Consider the following 21,431-nt stretch of genomic DNA (forward strand, 5'->3'; position numbering starts at 1 on the left):
AGGACCCCCTGCCACGGCACTGTTAGTATATAGACATTGATATAGGGAAGATTATGATGTACAAATGAAACAGGTCTGACACAATGTGATCAGAGCCGGTGCCACTGCTGGCATGCTCTGGCATGCGCCACACATGAGCAAAGCGTGCTGCAAAATAGCATGGGATTCATTGTCATCCGGTGAGCCATGTCGTCTTATTGCAAATCTTGCCTTCGGTTGATATGCTATCAGTAGTATGTGCGCCAAATGATAGAATACATATGCCATTACTGTTCAGTGTTACTCAATCAATGTATGGTAGACGCAAGAAGATAGTCTTACCATGCCAGTCTGTCGTCAACAGCACAACGGGGAAAGGGCTGCTTGCTGGTGAGTCTGCTTGACCGACCCAGATCGGTTCGAACGACGAGGGCCGTTGGCGCTGCCAGTGATCCAGATCGGCACCAAGGTCTTGCCATTCGGGCAAGCGTACAGTGATGTCTTGTCTCCCTGGGCGAAAACAAAAGTGCATGACCTTGATAGTTAGCCAGACAAGTGAATTCGTCCAGGAGGCTTGCTGTTCCAGTATCTGAGTGAAGCTGATGGCATTCTGTGTAACTTCTACGACACGAACATCGGTCTCTGGATCGACGTCTGGAGGTTGTTGGTAGACACAAGCATTATACATCGCTTGACGAACGTAAACCCAGAAGGCCGCGTGGCGTAGTGTTGGTACCGCTGGATCCACCTGGAGACCTTGTGAAGACCGTAGCAGCGCAGAACATCCGGCCAGATGTCTCTCATGATCAACTTCAGCATCGGATACTATCACAGGTTGTTAGTCTGCGTCATAGAGACGAGATTCGAAACTCACCGTCAAGCTGCTCGTAGACGCGAAGGATAACAATGGCACAGAGCAAAGCATCGTCGCTCGCCGCATTGGCTACATTCAGACGAGATATGAGGAGCTTTACAGACTCTTCGTGAGCTAACACAGCTTTCGAATTATCTTTCATGTGTCGTGCTGCAAAGCAAATGACTGCGAGGAGGAGGATCCGTTCATGACGAACCAGCTGAGGTATCTTCAATGTGAATTGCCTCTGTGGATCAGTGCAATCAAGCCAACGTCCGAGTTCGCTAGCAAAGTGGTGAAGATACTTTGCTTCGGAATAGGAATATTCGTGATCGATCATGGGAGTCGTGGCCCAGACTTCTGGACTATGTGAAAACGCAGCCGAGACCCTCGTCTGCGACCTATACAGGCTGAGCTGTTGTTGAGGCGGGGAAAGTACGACCGTGTCCCCCGAATCCATCGTCGGCGCTAGAGGACTATGCCTGCTGGGCGACAGAAGACTCGGCGTCGGACCTTCATCGGTGCCAAAAGAGTACACCTCGTCGCTGTTGCGCGTGAGAGCCGGCTGTGGCGGAGACTTGCGGCGCTTGCGACGGGGCTTGACGATATGCTGCTTGAAGCGGATCGGATCCTCATACTCGCACGTGTCTCCTCGTCGCTGACATGAACCACATCGTGGTCGAGATTCATCGCCTGAAAAAGCGACATTAGCTCGTTAGTCCAGCACAAGGCGCAGATGAGTCGTACATTTTACATGGCGTTTCCGACAAATCAAACTGTAGGAGGCCGTTAGCTGTTCCGCTCGCCAGACCTCATCGAGGCGTGTCTAGACTGACCAGCCCACGGAGGATCTCAATGAACCCATCCCACATGTGAACCGATCCGAAGTTCATGCCCGTGCTCCAGGTTCGTGCTTTCCCCAGAGCGCTCCTTCGAGACGAATCCGGAACGAGTGTGACTCGGATTTGGCGCGATGTAGATGCCTCCACAACATAAATCCCGACCTCGGTTAAACGGGCTGTGTAGTTTTAGCGGGGATGGTGCCCAGTAGGTTTCGTTGAAGCTTGTCTTTTCCCTTCATTTCGATTTCAGATTAAACTTGCTCCCTTTGAAGAAATTCGAGACGAACGGAAGTGTCTTTCATTTATCCTCTCCAGATTCCCCACGCCCCCGGCTGTGGTCTCTAGCGTTGTCTGGGGCGTGTGCCGTCCGCTCACGTGGAAGCCTCTACCTGCCTTGCCTCAACTCCACATCCCAGCTATACCCTTCCCCACGAGCGAGTTATGGGACACGAGGATGAGTTTTTCCCCGTCGTCGTTCCACACCCCCAGATTTAACTCCATTTTGGACTTTGCCATTACGGGCAAATCGACACGAGGGGTTTACGGGATGGCGTTTCACACGGTCGAGTCCTGGGTCGAGGAGGAAGTGTGCACGGAAGAGCTCTTATCTCGGATACAGAACATGTTATATATTCGCAGCTTCTCGCTCACGGCCGCACTGGCAACTTCCCCCAGCAGCGCAATTGAATTATCCTCACCCTCTGTGAACGAATCAAACTAGCCATGTCTAAACAACAACGAAGTCCGCTCTGGAAGCGCATTCCAGGTCCACAGCTTATGACTCTGATTACTGCTGTTTCTGCATGCGCCATCGGTTACGAAGCATGAGCCAGGGAGTGATTGGTGCAGTCAATGCGTCCCCGGAGTTCGTGCACCGCATGGGTTTCGGTGACGAGACAGGTCACGTCACCGACCCGACCAAGCAGGGCGGTATTGTCGCCATCTACTATGCTGGATCTCTCTTTGGCGCGTTCTGGGCTGGTCAATTTGCGGATCGCTACGGTCGTACGTTTTCTCTATCTCTGACAGTTGATCACATCTAACATTGCGATAGGCATCAAAGGATTATGGATGGCGTCGTTCTGGTGTCTTCTTGGAGTCATCCTACAAGCGGCAGCAACCGACCTGGCCTTCATTCTGTGTGCTCGTGTCGTCTCTGGCATTGGCGTCGCATTCATCATCGTCATTGCACCGAGTTGGACAGCCGAACTGTCTCCCGCTGCGCATCGCGGCCGTGTTATCTGCTTAACCTTGTAAGTTGCTCAGCGGTCCGTTTTGCAAGCGAGACTGTTTTGACTAATGGTCATAGCTTGGCAAACTTCTCATGTATAGCGCTTGAGTCCTGGCTCGGTTTTGCGCTGTCATTCGCCAATGACATTGGTGGTGGCCAGTTCCGTTGGAGGTTCCTTTTCTGCACGCAGGTCATCCCGATCGTGTTGCTGGTCCTAGGCACCATGGTCATTCCGGAGTCGCCTAGGTGGCTTGTCAAAGCTGGCAGACACGAAGAAGCATACGACATCATCGTCAAGCTCCGAGGCAACGACGAACCTGATCACCCAGACGCACTGCGCGAATGGCAGGAGATCCTGGCGGTTGTCGGCATGGAACACGAGGCCTCCAGCTCTAACTACATCAAGATGTTCTTTGGCACTGGCTCTGGAGACGTTCACCTCGGCAGGCGCATTCAACTTGTCTTCTGGCTACAGGTTCTGATGCAATTCGGCACCGGTATTGCAGCTATGGTCATCTACTCTGGTACATTGTTCCGCAACGCCGGCTTCGACGAGGTGAAAGCTGGCTGGCTTTCGCCACTCAGTCTCTCCGTCGGAATCCTGGGTACAGGTATAAATGCTCTACTTGTCGACCGCATCGGGCGGCGTTGGACCATCTACTGGGGGTCTGCGACTCTTTGTGTCATTCTGTTCCTAATGGGCGGACTCCAGCGAGCAGCACTCAACAATCCTGGAACACAGCAAGCACTCAACTTGAACATTGGCGGAGCAGTCCTCGTGTTCATCTATGTCCTGGTCTTCAGCGCCTCGTGGCTAATGGTACCGTTTATCTACCCAACGGAAGTCTTTCCAACCTGGCTTCGCGCAAAAGGAAACGCTTTTGGTGTGGCTGGGTGGGCTATCGGCTATGGTGGAGGTGGCCTACTCATTCCAATCATGCTGGCCAACATTGGAGAGAAAACGTTCTATGTCTTCGGGGCCGCAATGATCAGCTATATCCCCCTAACATACATGCTGGTTCCGGAGACAGCAGGGCGTACGTTGGAGCAGATCGACTTTCTATTTGCAAGCAAGAGTCCATTCACATGGAATATGGAGAAGGAATTCAGCAAGCGAATGCAGGAACTTGAGTCGCGGATTGAAGCGAATCAGGAGAAATGGCGAAGGACCTCCGTCAATGAGATTGAACGTCCTTTTCAGCCTAAGGCGGCAGATGTGTGAGATGGCAATCTCAGGAGCAGGTGTTTCGAGATAGAATTTCGGATAGACCACGCGCGTGGACAACTTTAACAGACCTTCACTGGGCTGACTGCACAAACCAGTAACCCTAGAATGTGAGCAATCGGATAGATGAAGAAATGTACCTTAGAACTTGCGTTCCAGTATATTGGGGCCTTTGGCGAACCTCGAGGGAGAGGACATGTGTCTGGTCGACGTAGCCACCTGATATGATTAAGTTCACGTCGCTCGGTCGGAGCATCTGAACGATGCCAGACTTTGTCAAATGAGTGTGCGAATAACTAGCTAAGAGACGTCCATCCCATGCAATCCTGATCACACCAGATCGCGCATCTGATCTGAGCCTCCGTTGTTCCTCTGCCGTGCAGCCGCTCCAACGTCAGCTAGTAGCCAAGCAGAGCGGATGCTCCTGGCTCGCTGGAGATGTAGATGACGCGATGATCATCAGTGAAGCCATTGAAGCGAGTTGCCGAGCATTTCGTGTACGCTCCCATGTTCTCGAAGAACAGCCAGTCACCAACATTCAGCAGTCCTGCGAGAACGTGACGCTCCGTGATCACATCGATGCCATCGCACGTCGGTCCCCAGATCGAGTACTCCGTAAGCTGAGTCGCTGGGGACTGAGCATGCAGAATCTTCGGAATTGGATGTTGGTGATCGAATATGATATTGGAGAAGTTTCCGTACACACCGTCGTTTAGGTAGAGCATGTACGAGTGCTTGCCGATATCGTGTTCGAAGACTTCGCGTCTGGCAATGACGTTCGCCGCAAGAGTGAAGGCGTTTGAAGCGTAGTAGCGGCCAGGCTCTCCGATGACGCGAATCTCATTGTTAGGGAAGTAGTCCTCGAGAGCGCTGTTCAAGGCAGCAGCGAAGAGCTCGAAAGTCTCGTCGACGAAACCTCCACCGACATCAAGCAACTCCAAGTTGAATCCCATCTTCCACGCTTCATCGAAGACCTCCCGTGCGTCTCTGACTGACTTGCGAAAGGAGGACGGATCGGATGCTCCAGAGCCGACATGGAAGCTGACACCGACGACATCGAGCTGCAGCTCATGAGCGAATTGGAGCAGCTCCTTTGCATCATCAAGACTAGCGCCGTACTTTGCACTCAGACGGCACAGGCTTGATGAGTCGTCTGTCATGATGCGCAGGACCAGCTCGGCGTCCGGGTAGCAGTTCTTAATCTTGAGCAGCTCATCGCTGTTGTCAAAGGTCATCTGCTTGACACCGACTCTGGCTGCGTGTCGCAGGTACGACTTGGTCTTGCATGGTTGCGCGTAGATAATACGATTGGGGTCGATGCCGAGGTTGAGAACAAGATCGATCTCGGCCTTCGACGCACAGTCGAAGCCAGTCCCCAGGCTAGCCAGTAGACGCAGGACCTCTTTGTCGGGATTACACTTGACAGCTGTAACGTGGTCAGCCTACAGCTCAATGCGAGGTTGCTTGCCGGACATGGAGTTCTTGGCATATGTTCTGCTGAGAGAGGGAAGTCGTAGACTTACCATAAAAAGGCTTGACTCGTGCGAGGTTCAGCTTCCAGCGCAGATGTTGGCGATAGATCTCGCCCATATCCGCCACGTAGAAGGCATCCTCGTCACCGGGGTCGCAGGTATCGGTGTCGATTCCAGAGATGTGCTCCTTCAGCACACTCTGAACAAGAGCTTTGGAGGCAAGTCCGTTGGTGATGATTTCGTCTCCGCCATGATGATCGTCAAGAAGACTGACTTCTTTGTGAAATTTGGTTGTAAGTTCTTGGTACTCTAAGATTGCGGACGGTGCCATAACCTTGCGGTTGGTTTCCGGAATTAGAGTGCTTTGACGAATATGGCGAGTGTTAAGGAGGTTTTAGATTTGCCCCAACACAACGTTTGGGGACTTGCCTCTGCGACCCTTCCCCGGCGAGAGGAAGAATCTCTTGTTGAATGCTATGCGGCAGCTGAGAGGTTTGCGGAACGGGGAGGCCTTGAAGATGCAACTCGAACGCCAAGAGTTGATTAAGATTCTTTGTCCGCGATGGGAGGTGGTAGAGTGTTGAGAATGTGTCGGTGCTTAGATGCAGAAGCAGTTTGATGGCGAAGCGCGAACGAGGTTGAAGCCGTGGTAGATAGAACTATGCCTCTGGAGAACTCCCCAAAGGCAATTTGATGTGATTTTGGGTAGAAATATTGGAGTCGTAAGATCGCGAGTCCGAGCGAGTTGTGGCAAAGTAGTGAGGTTCTATTGAGAAGGCAAAGTACACAAAGTTGTGATGATTTCAAGGAGGTCGCGGCATTGCCCTCAAAATTTTCGAAATGTGCCCACCAAAAAAGTTGCCAAGCCCTGAATATCCGAATCCCGCCTTCCGACGTTCATCCCGCGTGTGTCATACACCGTGAGTCAGGTCAGACCACAAACATCCTCTGGGCTTCTCTAGTGCTCACCTGCACAATGATCAATCTACAAAATTCGCTTGTGGCACATTGCTGAAACTTGCATCTTTTTGTAGAGGGCCCAAGAAGCTGTGAAACTCAATGACAGGCTCATAGGCGTCTATTTCCGACGGAATATGTGGAAGGTCGATATCGAGGGTCTCTATAGCTCGGAAGCCATTCAGAGACATCTGGTCAAAGAACACATCGTCGCCCGTATGTCGGCGCTTGAAGCCCACCACAATCAGGCTTGCGGTGCAGATGTGGCAATGTCCAGAAGGGTCCTGACCAGAGCCACGCTACTGTCCGGATTGTAGATACAGTCCGAGAGTAAGATGATATCGTAGGATTGCTGCAGACTAGCCTCGACGTCCTCTCCCCAGTCCAGAGTAGCCTTCGTCAACTTGGTCTGTGTCGCTGGCGACGCCTGCTTGACATTAGTCTCCAGAATGTCCATGGCATCGTCTAGGTCTGTGAGCGTGACATGGCAGTTGAACTGCTGTGCGAAAGCAATGCCAACTGTTCCGCATCCAGTCCCGAGCTCCAGAATCTGCAGCCGTTTGTTGCGAGACAGTAAAGTCTTCAGCATCTTTGGTCCAGGATTGATTCGTTCCTCAAGAGCCTGCTGAAGATATATGAGAAAGCCCAGGCTGGCGTCCCATACATGACGCGCAATAGAATCGCCAGTCTCTTCCCAGATACACAAGACCTGTCCAGTTCCTGGGGACACCTTCCGCACTACCAGTGGTTCCGATCGCTCCTTGTCTGTGAGCGTGAAGTCATGGCTCCAGACATCCAGAATCTGTGGTATCTCTCTGGCCTGTATGCTGCGCTGGGTCTCCAAAGTGGTCACATGTACACATACTGCCCGCCCAAGATACTTGCCATTGCATTCCAGCGAGGTCTTTAGCGCTCGTGAGCTACCTTTGCATAAGACCCTCTGCTCAGCAATCACCGCAGCAGCCTTGACATCGATAAGTCGAACGAGTAGACTGACATCTTGATGCAGGTACGTGTCACCGAGGTCGGTTGTTACAGCCAGAGGCGCTGATATAGCGATCGACTTCCTCGACGTGACAGCGACCTGGGGCGTGCTCAAAAAGCGAATGTAATGAACCATCACAATTGCGCTAAGTTGTGCAAAAGAACGGAAGTAATATGTCAGACCTCAAAATAAGAATGATGACAGTCTTGGCAGCTTACATTATTAGTATATGAGTGATCTGCTCGGGGCTGAATGGGGTCGACATCGCCCGGGACCATCCCCAGATTCCCGGCAATGCGCATCGACTTATCAGCACGCTTTCCTTCTTCTACTATTTGCGTCCCATCAGGTACTCACAATTGCGCCAACTATGGCTGAGATACACCACAGGTCAGCCGTCGCCTCACGCCCAACATCGGCCCAACACAGTCGAGCCTAGTGGGCCAAACTGATCAATGCCGTCACCATGAACCCAGAACTGCGACAAACGCTCAACGTCCTATCCCACAACTTCGAGAACGCAAATCAGGCAGCGCAAGAGAACATCTACAGTTTCACCCAGCTGTACATCGATCCCTGTCTCTCCGGGTTTAGATCATGCATCGACGACTGCACTGCGCCATGTTTTCCGAGTCGCGATGGCGGCGCAAGGCGTAGGCGTGGTCGCCGGCGCTCGCGAGGACAAGCAGAAAACTACTTCGATTTCTACGATGACTGGGATGACGAAGAGGACCCGGTCGTAGGCGGACAGGCTTGGGGCAATGACGAACTAGACAGTCTGCTTGCCGGTCGAGGCCAGCAGCCAAAACGACAGCGAGGTATGAGCTATGGCTCCAAGAGTCGCAGACGAGCTGGGCCGATGCAGCCCTCCGACGCTGAGGAAGACCCCACAATCATACCCGGCTCCTCTTATCTTGGCTTTCTGGAACGACTACCTTTCAAGATCGGGTCTCGAGTGCTGAAGTACAGACCCTCAGCCGCCAATCTACAAGAGCATCCCGGCGCGCACAGGTCAGACTTTGAGTCTCAGCCGTTGCTAGAGGAGGAAGGCTATGGCACTATACCTGAGACACGGGGCCATACGCGGCAGAGAAGTGCGACACAGAATTCCCGATCAACCACCAACTCTTTGTCGTCGCGTGGCGATCTCATCCTTAGCGACGAGGAGGGCGACGCAGTACCATTAGATGACGAGTTTGCGGTCATGCTCTCGTGTCGTAATACCAATAATGAGGGCCCGGACCAGCAGAACAGCGGCATGAACTCGGCGAAACGGCTGTCTCGAAGGTCAACGCAAAGGACTGTCTCGTCAAAATCCAAATCGTCTTCCAACCACAGTACGCCTTCAAAACGATCGCGATCGCGGAAGAGCCAGAACTTCACAAGTCCTAACGCAGTATCTCCGTCGATTGAAGAAGTCGTCCCATTTCCATCCATGCGGGAGTTGAGGCAGGAAGAGGAAGAAGTTCGCCAAGCTGAGGAAATGGAGATAGCGCAGAAGCGCGAGATCGCGCAAAGACTTGCCGTTGAGCGTGGACTCAGCACTCAATCCGATCAGAGTCTAAAAGAAATGCCGGAAGTAGAATCAACCGATTTGGGCACCAGGTCAGCAGTGGAGCTGGACGCTGTCGACGATGGTCCACGTGGCGAGACACGGTCTATGACAGACGTCGATAATACTACCGATCAGGATGCCGATGTTGAAGACCTCTCCGCCTCGAGAGACACGCTGTCTTCGGGTCCTGGAGCTGCACGAACCACGAGTAGGACGAGCCTTGATCGAGCAACTCATCTAGGTCCCAGTGGCCAAAACGCGCACGTAGATCCGCCCTGAGTCTCGGAAATCGTCTTCAGCAGAAGCCCATATCACTGAAATCAACGCTATTGGCTACAATGTCCTTGCACAAGGTATTCATATCACTCACGAATCAACAGTAGTTGGCAGAGCTGTTCTCTGGAGTCTGACCTCCACGCATCGATTGGCAAGCCTAATCAGACCACCCGAGCAAGCGTTTCTCGCGGTTACATATTATCCTTCGCAGGCTTAGCAGAAAAGGAGGAAGCTCCTCCAATCCCAGATTAATTATTACTGGAGTGAATCCCGGGCCTAGAGCATTCCCCGACATGCCGGCACCATCGAAGAGTACAACATAGTCTACTGAGCCGTTTTCTTGGCCTGTGGTAGCCCATCGTTGACCCAGCATATTCGGCTTCGTGGACTGCTTTTGCTCCATGATGGATACCTCACTACTGGAATCGATGGGCTAGCGGCGATGCAGATGTGCCGCAAATGGCCGGTATTTACTTCTGGCTATGTGCTAGAATTTGTGTCGTTGTACGAGGTCATGCATTCAGAAAGGGGCCAGTAGCGGATATGGGTCGCGTCTGACAGATGTCAAACACGTCCCTTGCTTTCTCCGAAAATGCCCCAATACAACACTTTTTCCAGGCTCTGAACAGACTTCTATATTGCTGGAGCGATGTTCGTGCATCCCTTACCTGGAGTCCAACAATGCCAAGCGATAGCTGGTACTCCCTGCCTGTGTGGCTGCAGCACCATCGAACAGACCAAGACTTGTCGGCGGAACCTCTTCTGGAGTTGTCAAACGTGAAGACTGAGGCTTTCGGTGAGAATATCGTAGCCCGATTACCTTTATATCACAGACTAATCGTGCCAGTCCATGCGACCCGCGTCCGTAAGATGTTGAATAGTCTCCTTCCGACGAGCCTACGGCCTATCTTCACCAAAAGCGAGCCGCGCAAGCTGCACGAGACAAGCTACCTGGACGGACTACGGGGTATCGCAGCTCTCATCGTCGTCTTCCATCACACCACCGGATTCTTCTATCCTGCGATCCGGCCCGGCTATGGCTCATCTGAGACCTCTGCGAACTTGCTGCTTTCCTTACCACTAATTCGAATATGGATGTCTGGTGGACCAATGGTGGCCATATTCTTCGTGCTATCAGGATATGTTCTCAGTACGAAACCTCTTCGTCTCGCGCGCCAAGGTCAACACCGTGAAGCGCACGATTGCATAGCCAGTAGCACTTTCCGCCGCGGTCCACGCCTCTACATCCCATGCCTGACAGCAACGTTGATCATTGCTCTGCTTGCTCAGATGGGCTTGACCGACCTTCAGGCTCCTCGCGTCTACCGGCCCAGTGAGACGCTGATGCAGCAACTCAAGGCGTGGGCGATATCCTCCTCGTGGTTCATCTCACCGTTTGGCGGCGCGCACGCCTTCGAGGAGAATACGTGGACCATTCCGACTGAGTTCAAGGGTAGTCTGCTGGTATTTCTCACCACTCTTGGGACCGCCAAATCCGGCTCGCGGTTCCGGCTCTTGTTTCTTACCGGATTGGCACTGTTCTGGCTGTACCACGGCTGGGCTGACATGTTCCTCTTCTCGGCAGGGATGTTCTGTGCAGACGTACACTTCCTGCACACACCATTACCACAGTCGAAGACTTTGAGCGATATCTTGCCCGAGTCCTCAATCCTGTTATCACCCACCATCTCCGAAGATGATATCGAGCTCCCAGGCTCTAGGCGGCCCCGTACGCAGCGAGCACGCACACTCCTCCACGCCCTCGCCGTACTCATGGCCTCTACTTCCTCTCCGTCCCGGAAGGCGACGAGGGCGCCACCACTTCTCCCGGCTACATCACACTTGCCACCACCTTGACTCCAGCAACGTGGATGTCCCACTTCGGCCCCTCCCGCTGGTGGGCCACTCTCGGCGCCACCCTCCTCATCTTGTCCATTGATTCCGCCGGTCCACAGAGCATCTACCAGCGCCTTCTGTCCAGTCGGTTTCCGCAGTGGCTGGGCGAGATCAGCTTCTCGCTTTACCTGGCGCATGGCGTCGTGCTGTTCAGTCTCGGTAGTCGGGCGCTGAGGTTCTTCTGTGGGTTGCTGGAGATAGATATGAGTAGGGGTGCGGCTGGCGAGGAGAGATTGTGGTATGCGGTCGCGTTGTTAGGCATGAGCGCCGTAACGGCGCCTGTATTGTTTGGGATCAGTGAGGTGATGACTAAAACGCTGGATAAGAAGGCGGTTGACATCGCGCGATGGATGAGTCGGTGGTGAGATGAGATTGGGGGCCGTGGCTGGCTGGCTGGCTGGCTTATTGTGGCTCGACAGAGTCGGTCTTGGGAGATAGCTGAGTTGTCGATTTGGCTGGCTACCGCAAATGTTGCAGAGCTGTCGATCGTGCACAGAGTGAAAGCATTCCGCTTCGGGTCAGGAGGACTATAGAATTGTTTGATCACCATTATGTGTCTCCGGTATTGCTAGAATGCCATTCTACTTCACGTACTGCTTAAATCCGCTTTAGCCAACCATACCTCCCTTCCCTCTTGGCGGCCAGTCTATGGTCATGGAAGGAGAACGAACCGAGCGCACTCCCAAATGCTCTTCTCGCTTCGGACCGACGGTGCGCGCTGTCCATAGCTTCCGTCGATGTTCGTACATCAGTCACTCACTCTCAGGTGTAATCCCGGACAGAAGTTCCTCCATCCGCCTCGGATTTACGTGCCTTTGACGGCAATAGAGCTGAGTTGACTCTGGGATGGCGATGACCTGAGCGTCGGTGCAGTAGTGACACGAGCGTCAGAACGAAATGACCTGATCGCCACAACGAGATGGCTCTGTCGTGAATTGACCCTGGCTTATGGAACAACTCTGACTGCGACCAACCAGCCAGAAGTTCGCGAGTCTTCTTCGCAGGTAGGCCTCCACGATGAAGTCGCCGTGCTTCTGTCTCGGGTCTGGGTGAGGTAACTCTGTATGATAAAAGTCTATGTCTATTTCAACCAGAATTCCCAAGTTCCCACGTCTTCCACTATGATGCAAGCGGAGTCGATGCCTTTACGGCCAGTCCTGTCATATAATCCTCATACCCTCTCATGGGGTCCGCCCCAACGTAGTCTCGTTCCACAATCCGCCTTGTGCCGCATAGCTCAGTCCAAGACAGCCTCCGGCTTCTTCATACCCTCAACCCCAACATCCACCCTAAAGAGACTCCCACCGTACTTCTCACTCTTCTCATCCCCACTCCCACTCTTATCCTTCGCACTTGTCATGAACAGCTCGGTGCCCACAAACACCGGACAAGTGATGTTCTTCGTCGGCAACCTGACCACTCCTGTGACCCTCCCTTTGCTACCACCCTCTCCTGTAGGCGAAATTCTCTTGACCTGCGACCCGCCGTAGAACGCCTGCCAAATATTTCCCTCGACGTCCATCACATGTCCATCCGGAAACATGCCTTCTTCAGATTCCTGATACCAGATCTTCGACTCTCGATCACTAACATCCACCTCCCCCGTCTCCTCGTTCCAGGGAAACCGATACACCCTCTGCACTGGCGAATCAGTAACATACATCCACTTCCTATCCGCCGTCCAGCTGATTCCATTCGGAATCGTCATGTTAGTCATCGCTTCTTTCAAGCTCCAAGTCCCATTCCCACCCTGCATCCGCCAAAGCACCCCCTCCCGATCATTCGGCTCCTCAATCTCCGGCGTCACAAATGCCTCGACCCAAAACCGGCCCTTGGGATCAACATTCCCATCATTCGCCTTAGCCTTCTTGTCTTCCCTCCCCTCTGCTCATCACCTTCGCCTTCAGCGACGCCTTCCCAGAATTTGGCGAGGTATTCGTGTCGACCTTCATCGAGGTAGAATTTCGTGACGCCGTCCTTGGAGCCGGTGAGGATGACTTTCGAGGAATCCTCGCCGGCGATGTCGGCGGTGACGCCGATGGGGATGTGCGTGTCGATGGTGCGGAAGCTGGAGGGGCCTTTGTTGAGGTCGAGGGTGTGCAATTTGTTGGAGTTGATGTCCAGGAAGCGGAGGGTGTTGGTGGAGGGGTTGTAGTGCGGGCCTTCGCCTAGGAGTGCCGGGTGATGAAGGTAGGGCTGGGGTTATGGTTAGCAAATTGTCGCCAGTATAGCATTGTCTTGCCGATAATGGCATAGCCGCGGCGATAGCAGCGTCTGAACAGGGTGGATACGGTGCCGAGCGGTTGTGTCGAGTGTCAGGGGCTCACCTCGTCGACGACCCATTCTTGGATCTGTTCCGCCATCGCTGTCGCTCGTCCCCTGTCCCTAGCCGTCGCCAATAATTTGTGGGTTGGTGGGATCGCCACCTTGTAACAGCAGCTGTTCTTCAGCGATCTGTCTCGACCTTGGACCTGGACGAGATATGGCCTGATCACTTCCCTACTGACGGTCTTTCTTTGGTTCGTCCCTAGACTGTACCTCCTCCGTCAGACTTACTCTTTTCCGTCTTTGGCTGCGGCGAACAGCTTAAAGGCCGGTCAACGATGAAGTCGTTGACGGCTTCCCAAGTCAGGTCTAGCACCAGATTCAGAGTTAGGTCAATGCAGATCACAGCGAAAGCGAGCAAAGCAGTCAATTCTGTTGAGGCTCTGTCAGCTTCTATAGTCCAAGAGAAATTAGCCGTACAACAATCATCATGGTACCGCTTCGAGTCCGGCTTGAGATCCCATACGACGGTAAATTCTAGCATGGTGGGGCTATTCAAGCAGTGATGATGCGCTTCCGGCATGATGCCGAGCATTAGCCGGCGTATATCGAGGTGCAGTGTTCCTGGCCCTTGTCGTCATCCGGTCTGACATATATAATTCCATCATCCATGTCAACCGGTTTCGCAAGGACCTTCTACGCACTTTCCCTCTGATCAGCAACAAGTCGCGCTTCCTACTGATCCGAATTCCTTCCTTGCACTCTCAAGCCACGACGCCTTGCATTACTCTTTCCCCAACTCCCGTCCCAACGACGGAAGCTGCGTTCCGAAGGTGGAATGAGGCTCAGGTATGGAACAGGTCAAAATTCAACTGTGCCGACGAAGAGACGCTCCTCCACATCATCAAGACGTATGGCACTCAAAAGCCCACTGAGAGTGTGAAGATTTCATTCTGTACATCGGCGACTACATCTTCCGCTATAATAGATCTCGGTCGCTAGCCGCTGGTATGATTGGTACGGCATAGCGTCCAACACGCCAAGGATGCAGACGCGCATTGGTCGTCCAATTGCCTGACGCCACAGCAGGAATTCATGCTGTTGATGTGCTTCGTTTAAGTATGCGCTGCTGCCCCCTGCTGTATCGTTGTCGGCAGGTAGCTAGAGGTGGGAAGAGTCTTCAGTTGAGGAAGCCCTTGCAGTTCGCGCTGCCACACAGACAGGGGATGCGGTCGTCACTGCCAATCTCGCGCTCGAATTTGTAGTCGTACGTCAGCTCTTCGTCTGTGGTCATGTCAGCTTCGGTGGCTCAGACAGAAATAGATGACAAGGCATGGAAACGACTTACCTTTCTCGATATCCCGCAAAGCATAAATCACAATCCGCTTCGTCCCCCCAACCCGAATGATCTTGGCCGTGCAGTTCGGATCGCAGCTATGATTGATGAAGCGCGCGATCCCGCCCTTCTTCGTCGCATCCACGACCGTGCCTTCGTCGATGCGGAAAAGGTAGCTGGACCCGATGCCACTCTCGGTGTACTTAATTTCGCGCAGGTCGGCAACTTCCTGCCGGATCTTCTCGCCGACGTACTCGATAATCATCTCCCCAGCAGTGATGGATTCGAGTGAGTAGAGACCCCAATTGTGGATCGCAGAGCGAGCGAATTTGACGGGCTTCTTGCGTTTCTGGAGCTGGTTGAAGCGTGTGAGGACTTGATCGTCACCACCGACTGTTTCCAGGAGCTCGCGCTGGGTGGCGAGATCTTTGATTGTACGTCGGTCGTCAGCGCGCTTACCACGGGAGCTCGTCTTGGGGAGTTCTGCCTGTTTGGGGACCACGCTGCTGGGATCTTTCTTTGCTTCAGCTTGGCGCTTCTCGCGTGCTTTCTGGACCTTGATGCGATGAGGCAAGTATTTCGACTTCTCAGACTCAAGGATCTTCTTGAGAGGCTCGGTACGCGCCGAGCCTGTGGGATTGGAAACGTAGTAGCCTTCAATGGCAGGCTCCTTTCTCAGAGCACCTGGGATTTGGCCGGGTTTGAGATTACGGATTTGCTCCTGGCGCCAGGCCCAGGCAGTGACGTCGCCAATGGCCTTGGGAGTCTTTGAGTGCAGGACTTCGTTAAGCAGTTGCAAGTCTTCGTCATCCATGATGGAAGCTTGCCAGCCTCGTAGATCCATGATGATGTCCTCGTCATCCTCGACGGTGGGTTCAGGCTGATTAGCGGAGACGCCCCATTCGACAACTGGACGGCGTTCTGCTTCTTCAGCCAGAGCTTCTTCCTCTTCAGCGAGCTCGAGCACATTGTCGACAATCTGGTCTGCTTCAGCCTCCGCTTGAGCACGTCGTTCGGCTTCTTGCTCCTCTTGGATCTGTTTCTTGGTTTTCTTCTTCGGTTTGGGCTTAGGCTTGGTGATGATTGGCTTCTCTTCAACTTCTGGGGTGGCCTCGACAGGTGTCTCTATCTCATCAACCTTGACATCGATCGAGTCCTCTCGTTCGAGATCTGCTTTATCGATTCCGAACAGCTCATCATCTGCCTTCTGGCGCTTGCGGGCCTGCAGCTCTTGCATCAACCGCTTACGCTTCCGCGACGAAGGAGACATTTCATAGATGCTCCGCTCAAGCTTGGAGATGACCATGTCTTCCCTTGCGGTTTCGGTCTCCTGCTTGACCGACTCATTGACCTCAGAAGATTCTTTAGCATGCATGCGCCGCTTAGTAGCTTGACGAATCAGCGCATCATCATCATCTGAGATCGAGGTCATGCTCATGCGACTTGGTGGCCGACTTTCGGGTTCCTCCGTATCTCGTGTGATTGACGTTGCCCTCTCATCGTCGGAGTCCTCTTCTTCGTCATGGAACTGTGACAGCTGATGGAACAAAGACCGCACGTTGGGCTGTGGTCTGCGGCTGCGACGCTCGTCTCGAAATGCCGCTCCAGGATCTTGTCGTCCTCTTTTGGCGATTCGAGGTAGCGACAGGGCGTTCATGGCTTTCATGTCTACGCGTCGTCTTGTCCCAAAACGTGAGTCTGGAGTAGAAGAACCATCATCACGGCTAAGTAAGCCACGGCGACTGCCTTCAGGATCATCAATGCCATAGCGCCTGCGCTTCTCTGCGAGCCTGGCAGGCTCCAGATACTCATAAAGAGCCTTTGCTGCTATTCTTGACTTCACATCCTCAATCAGCTTGTCGCGCAATTCTTGGACAACAAGTTGGAGTACGGCTCTTGCAGGATCCAGATCCTTCGCACGCTGCTTCTTCTCTTCTTCCAAGTCCATTTCCTGGATACGACGCTGCTTGTAGTGCTGTCTATTTGTCATGTACGGCACTGGCGCTGGCATAGGCGGTGGAGGCTCAGCCGTGGCGGCATGCGCTGGATTGCCACCTAGTCGCAGCTCCATCTGCATCACGTATGTGAACAGCGGTAGGCCGTTGCATGCTGTAAACGTCCTTTGGGCCTCTATCTGACCCTCTCTTGAATGATCGAAGAGAGATAATAGCCAGAGTGATCGCAGCGCACCTCGCGCCAGTCATGTGTACGCAATCGCTTCTTCATGTGCGGTATCGTTGTGCTTAGCACCGGTACATGCTGAGAGGAGATGAAAATATATGGTTGGTTTTTGAGCGAGTCGATGATATTGGACTCAACAAGACTTGTTCTTTCTGATCGCGCAGGACGTTCGGGCTTGGGCGCTGCGGCGCTGAAAGTTGCGGCGATTGATCCCGGCGGAGGGCGCGCAGGTGCCGCTGATCTGGCGGCTGGGCCTCTCGGCGCACTTGGTGGCGGTCCAACAGTGACGGGACTCGCAGGCGCGGGTTGAGGCGCGGGAGGTTTCGCGTGTATGATGCCGGTCTCTTTTCTTTGTGCGGCGATGGCCTTCTGAACATGCGTGCGCGTGATCGACCCGTCTCTATCGAGTTCGATCTTGACGGTACGCAGCCCTAATCGTGGTCCTCGTTTCGAGTCCAGTGCTGCGGTCTTTGCGGCGAGAGTCGCCTGTATGGGGCCACTTCCGCGGAAAGAAGCGCAATCTTGATATGTGATGGTGCAAATACCCAGGAACCGCCCCGTGATAGGATCAGTCTTGTTGTCGACGTCTGAGACTTCACCATAGTTGGAACCAAAGGCGCTAATATGCGCAAGAGGAGCGGCAGGATCGAAGCCCGTGACGACTATCTTCACAGCTGGCGGACCAGCTGTGACAGTAGTAACTGCATCGCTGTCCCATGTCTTGAAGCCGTATAACGTTGGACGGTACTTAGCCTTCGCTTTGCCGATCACGCTGTTACGGTAATTCGGGATCGCGAGACGCGGATCTGATGGGACGACATTGTCTTCTGGCTTTGTTCCAAACTCTTCAAATGAAGCCTTCGTGTCCCGCTTGTCTTTCCTGCTGAGACTTTTGTCAAGTTCTGGGTCGTATGTGCATTTAGTGCCCTTGACGCACAGGCCATCGTCGCGTGCCGATTTGCGATGAACGGGAGGAGTGTGTGACGGCGTCATGATGGACGGACCGTGAAGATCTTGGTGGTGATTGGCGCTAACACCGACCGCATTGGAAAAAGGGCTTATGTGCTTGCCTCGTGGCGGTGATTCCGACTGAGTACTGGGTGTCAAGTAATTGATGGCTGCGGTGTTAGCAGCTGCCATCAAGGACCGCTCCGCGACGGCGTCGTCGATTCAAGCCGCCGAGATTCAGACTGTGACGAATCGAGGATCATTGGCTGAGGTTGATCGCATCAATTGTGGTGTCGAGATCGACGTGATCACGCGGCGTGATGATAGACCGTCGACAGTGAGGTCCAGACTCGTATCAGCGAGCGAGCGGCCAGGTAGACAGAAATCTGGCAGAGAGCTGAGTCGATTTAGCGATCCGTTAAATAGAAGCAGTCTAATGGCAGAAGCGCTGACTGCGGTGAGGTCGAATGTCGAGGATGCTCAACGGCTGCGCGCATATCCTGATCAGGATACAGGTGAAGCAGTGTGCGTGTATCTGCGCTGCTCTTTAAATGCTCGTCGATGAGAGCGCAAGTGCAACTGTGTGAGTGTGGATGTTACTTGCGAAAAGACCGCAGGGAGACGCGTTCGTGAGGTGCAGGTGTAGCGTTCTCCCGAAGGGGCTGGTTCTCAGATATTACGCCTCCAAACTCGTTAATGCGCCGAACAATTATTGTCAAGTGTACGATTCGCGTACAATTGACGCCGAACAGAAAGGAGATGGGATTATGCTATTGTGAAAGGAGAGGGTTGGACGTCGGTCGAAATCGAGGGCAGCTTGCTGAGGTTGGCGCATGCTCTTCAGCCTCTTGGCGTCAGTTCACCGTACATATGTATCACCATCTCTTGTTGCGCACAAGGAGCCATTATTTGACGACAACAATATATGTATCAGCCACCTCTTACTTGAGCAAGCACGACATTATTATGAGGATATAGTAGGTATGGTATTATCATTACGAGCCCAGCCCAGCAGAAGAGCTCAGGCACAGCTGGCTCCATACAGAAACGCGTCGACGACACGAAGAGTCCACCATCATCAAATAATTCCGTCAATAGCCAGAGATTCTTCCAATGTCCTCCAGTAGATATTCTCAGTCGGTAACGTGATAAAATGGATGAGTATTCAAGGACATTTTGATGAATATCGATAGTGGTGTTGGGCGGCTGTGGGATTTGGTGGCCCAAAAGGTGGGAAGCAACGATTTCGACCCGTGAGACGGTGTCTTGCGGTTTTGACAAATCGACGTGTGATATAAGCCTGTAGTAAGTGTCGTCTTTCACTGAACCGTGACCTACCTCCATCGATGATTGTTCATGGTGTGCATCATAATTATTTCGATGGGGATATGCAGTTCTGGTCCGTGATTCACAAACTTTGTCATCATCCACGACCAAGAATTCGACTGCGATCGGCTCTGGGCAGCATATGCGTGTTGGCGTACGAGTGGGTCGAGTGCGTGTTATAACAAGCGTCTTCTTTGCCAGCGTCGACGAAAGTTGCGCTGGCGGTAGGTGATATCGTCGTGACGGATAACGAGTAGTTGAGGTCGAAGATGGCAGCGGGGATGCTTAGCGTTTTTGAAAGGGCTTATAGCACTTGATGTCCCCCGAATCCACCGTATTACTGCGCGCACTCCAGCCGCGGACTGACTGCGCCCGAGCTATCTCTTCATCTTTCGACCTTGAGTGCGATGGCTTTCGATGAGGCAGTCTCATCAGGAGTTATGTTCTTGCAATACCCAGACTCACAGCACATTCGCCGGGCCGTGGCGGCCTTGTGTAAGAAATGCCACGAGCCTAAACCCTGACAGAGCGTTGACCCATACCGCTACTATTATTGAGACTGCTCTCGGCACATAACGAACCTTCTACAGCGCCCAGAAGTTTTTCCGCGTTACAGGATTGTTCATCAGTCCTTTCCATGTGCATAGTAGCGATAATGGTTAATCGAAGAATCGCGCGCTCAAGCTCAAGCGAGTCGATAGGTAAGTCTATGATGCGGTTTTGCCGCCTCCCAATCACTACGGCAGTATATACCCGAGTAAGAACGTCATAGGAAGGGCGTCTAGTTCATGCTTTTCCTGTGAGCAACTCGGTTTCGAAGTCGCGTTCGAGATATCGTGAAATGCTTCATTGATCGACAAGATGACATTCCTGTACTCAAAAGTCCTCGTCATTGGGGCTACCTCAGGTGCGTGAGAACCTTCAATCTGAAATCATGCCCTAACTATGCTGGACAGGTATCGGACTGGCCTTATCAGAAAAGTTGGTGAATGAAGGACATAAGGTCATCGTGACCGGCAGACGTAGGGGTAATCTCGACGAGTTCGTCCAGAGGCATGGAAGCGACAAGGCGGATTCTGAGGTCTTGGATATCACCAAGCTTGACCAGATACCCACAGTCCTCTCGAAATTGACAGAGAGGCATCCGGACATTGACTGCGTCGTCTTGAACTCAGGGATTCAGCGTCGCTGCGGTAAGTAAGCTCCCAGCGTCGGCGCACGAGCTGATACGTGCCGCAGAATGGAGTGAGCCCGAGAGCATCGATATCGCCACAGTCGAGCTGGAATTTACAACGAACTACTTGGCATATCTGGCTCTTACCAAAGAGCTGATTCCTTTCCTGCGTGGTCGCAATGTCGAGACCGCCTTGATTTATGTCTCATCGAATCTCGGCCTCATCCCCATACCAGCACGGTCAAATTACTGTGCAACAAAAGCAGCGCTTCATCATTGGATTCTGTGCTTGAGGACATCGCTGAAACCTACCAATATCAAAGTGATTGAGATATTCCCGCCGGCTGTGCAGACCGAGTTGCACGACGAACGCCATCAACCCGATTATGGTAAGACTGGGAGACAGATGGGCATGCCCATCGATGAATTCACTGAGGGTGTAAGTTGGACTTTCCAGAAGCGCGCATTGTCTTGCTAAGACTCTACTAGGCCTGGAGTGGCCTCATTGAGGGCAAAGATCAGATTCCCGTCGGTCTCGCCGCGAACGCGTTCAACAGCTTCGAGTTGAAGCGTCAGGAGGCATACGGTCAGCTTCTCGAGAGGATGGCAGGGCCCAAGTAGTGTTGCACGCAAGTGAGGTCAGCGCGTCAGAGCAGCTCTTATGACAGGAAGAATCTCGAATCAGGAGCTCAGCAACATCCGGCGAACACATCGCAGATCTAAACTCGCTGTTGGGGTGATTTGCGATCCATCTCCTGTAGGCGCGTTCAGACATTCTAATATCGACTGGACACGATTCATCATTCGACTAGTACCAATGACGTCGTGTGATGACACTCCCGTGGTACAGTCGGATAAGTGAAACAGATGTTGATGGTGAAGGAGCTAAGACTCCATATGCTGCCTTCTTTTCAACAAGTTGCCTCACAG

At 53.0% G+C, this 21,431-nt stretch overlaps 9 protein-coding genes across 9 annotated transcripts; 4 read left to right on the forward strand and 5 right to left on the reverse strand.

Annotated features, from left to right (window-relative positions):
- Positions 1-283: 283 nt before the first annotated feature.
- AB675_659 (uncharacterized protein) lies at positions 284-1,725 on the reverse strand (the record flags this gene model as incomplete). Its single annotated transcript, XM_018146901.1, has 4 exons — positions 284-804; positions 854-1,525; positions 1,587-1,608; positions 1,669-1,725. 4 exons carry the CDS (start codon positions 1,723-1,725, stop codon positions 284-286), a joined length of 1,272 nt encoding a protein of 423 aa, XP_018006042.1.
- Positions 1,726-2,498: 773 nt separating this feature from the next.
- Positions 2,499-4,127, forward strand: AB675_660 (High-affinity glucose transporter; the record flags this gene model as incomplete). The annotated part of the gene is made up of 3 exons (XM_018146913.1): positions 2,499-2,679; positions 2,729-2,927; positions 2,984-4,127. 3 exons carry the CDS (start codon positions 2,499-2,501, stop codon positions 4,125-4,127), a joined length of 1,524 nt encoding a protein of 507 aa, XP_018005673.1.
- Positions 4,128-4,528: 401 nt separating this feature from the next.
- AB675_661 (Ornithine decarboxylase) lies at positions 4,529-5,933 on the reverse strand (the record flags this gene model as incomplete). Its single annotated transcript, XM_018146923.1, has 2 exons — positions 4,529-5,556; positions 5,654-5,933. The coding sequence occupies 2 exons, from the start codon at positions 5,931-5,933 to the stop codon at positions 4,529-4,531; spliced, it is 1,308 nt and encodes a 435-aa protein (XP_018005568.1).
- Positions 5,934-6,803: 870 nt separating this feature from the next.
- Positions 6,804-7,809, reverse strand: AB675_662 (uncharacterized protein; the record flags this gene model as incomplete). Its single annotated transcript, XM_018146934.1, has 2 exons — positions 6,804-7,689; positions 7,763-7,809. 2 exons carry the CDS (start codon positions 7,807-7,809, stop codon positions 6,804-6,806), a joined length of 933 nt encoding a protein of 310 aa, XP_018005862.1.
- Positions 7,810-8,010: 201 nt separating this feature from the next.
- Positions 8,011-9,378, forward strand: AB675_663 (uncharacterized protein; the record flags this gene model as incomplete). The annotated part of the gene is made up of 1 exon (XM_018146944.1): positions 8,011-9,378. The coding sequence occupies one exon, from the start codon at positions 8,011-8,013 to the stop codon at positions 9,376-9,378; it is 1,368 nt and encodes a 455-aa protein (XP_018005754.1).
- Positions 9,379-10,056: 678 nt separating this feature from the next.
- Positions 10,057-11,636, forward strand: AB675_664 (uncharacterized protein; the record flags this gene model as incomplete). The annotated part of the gene is made up of 3 exons (XM_018146955.1): positions 10,057-10,171; positions 10,223-11,104; positions 11,179-11,636. The coding sequence occupies 3 exons, from the start codon at positions 10,057-10,059 to the stop codon at positions 11,634-11,636; spliced, it is 1,455 nt and encodes a 484-aa protein (XP_018005951.1).
- An 872-nt stretch (positions 11,637-12,508) lies between these two features.
- AB675_665 (uncharacterized protein) lies at positions 12,509-13,634 on the reverse strand (the record flags this gene model as incomplete). The annotated part of the gene is made up of 3 exons (XM_018146966.1): positions 12,509-13,155; positions 13,218-13,467; positions 13,599-13,634. The coding sequence occupies 3 exons, from the start codon at positions 13,632-13,634 to the stop codon at positions 12,509-12,511; spliced, it is 933 nt and encodes a 310-aa protein (XP_018005845.1).
- Positions 13,635-14,716: 1,082 nt separating this feature from the next.
- Positions 14,717-18,046, reverse strand: AB675_666 (Histone-lysine N-methyltransferase, H3 lysine-4 specific; the record flags this gene model as incomplete). Its single annotated transcript, XM_018146977.1, has 3 exons — positions 14,717-14,820; positions 14,885-16,943; positions 17,012-18,046. 3 exons carry the CDS (start codon positions 18,044-18,046, stop codon positions 14,717-14,719), a joined length of 3,198 nt encoding a protein of 1,065 aa, XP_018005396.1.
- Positions 18,047-20,188: 2,142 nt separating this feature from the next.
- On the forward strand, positions 20,189-21,122 carry AB675_667 (putative oxido DltE; the record flags this gene model as incomplete). Its single annotated transcript, XM_018146987.1, has 4 exons — positions 20,189-20,234; positions 20,284-20,520; positions 20,567-20,940; positions 20,991-21,122. The coding sequence occupies 4 exons, from the start codon at positions 20,189-20,191 to the stop codon at positions 21,120-21,122; spliced, it is 789 nt and encodes a 262-aa protein (XP_018005670.1).
- Between the last annotated feature and the right edge of the window lie 309 nt (positions 21,123-21,431).

This window comes from Cyphellophora attinorum (assembly GCF_001299255.1).
Source record: "Cyphellophora attinorum strain CBS 131958 chromosome Unknown Contig1, whole genome shotgun sequence".
Taxonomy (NCBI): Eukaryota; Fungi; Ascomycota; class Eurotiomycetes; order Chaetothyriales; family Cyphellophoraceae; genus Cyphellophora; species Cyphellophora attinorum.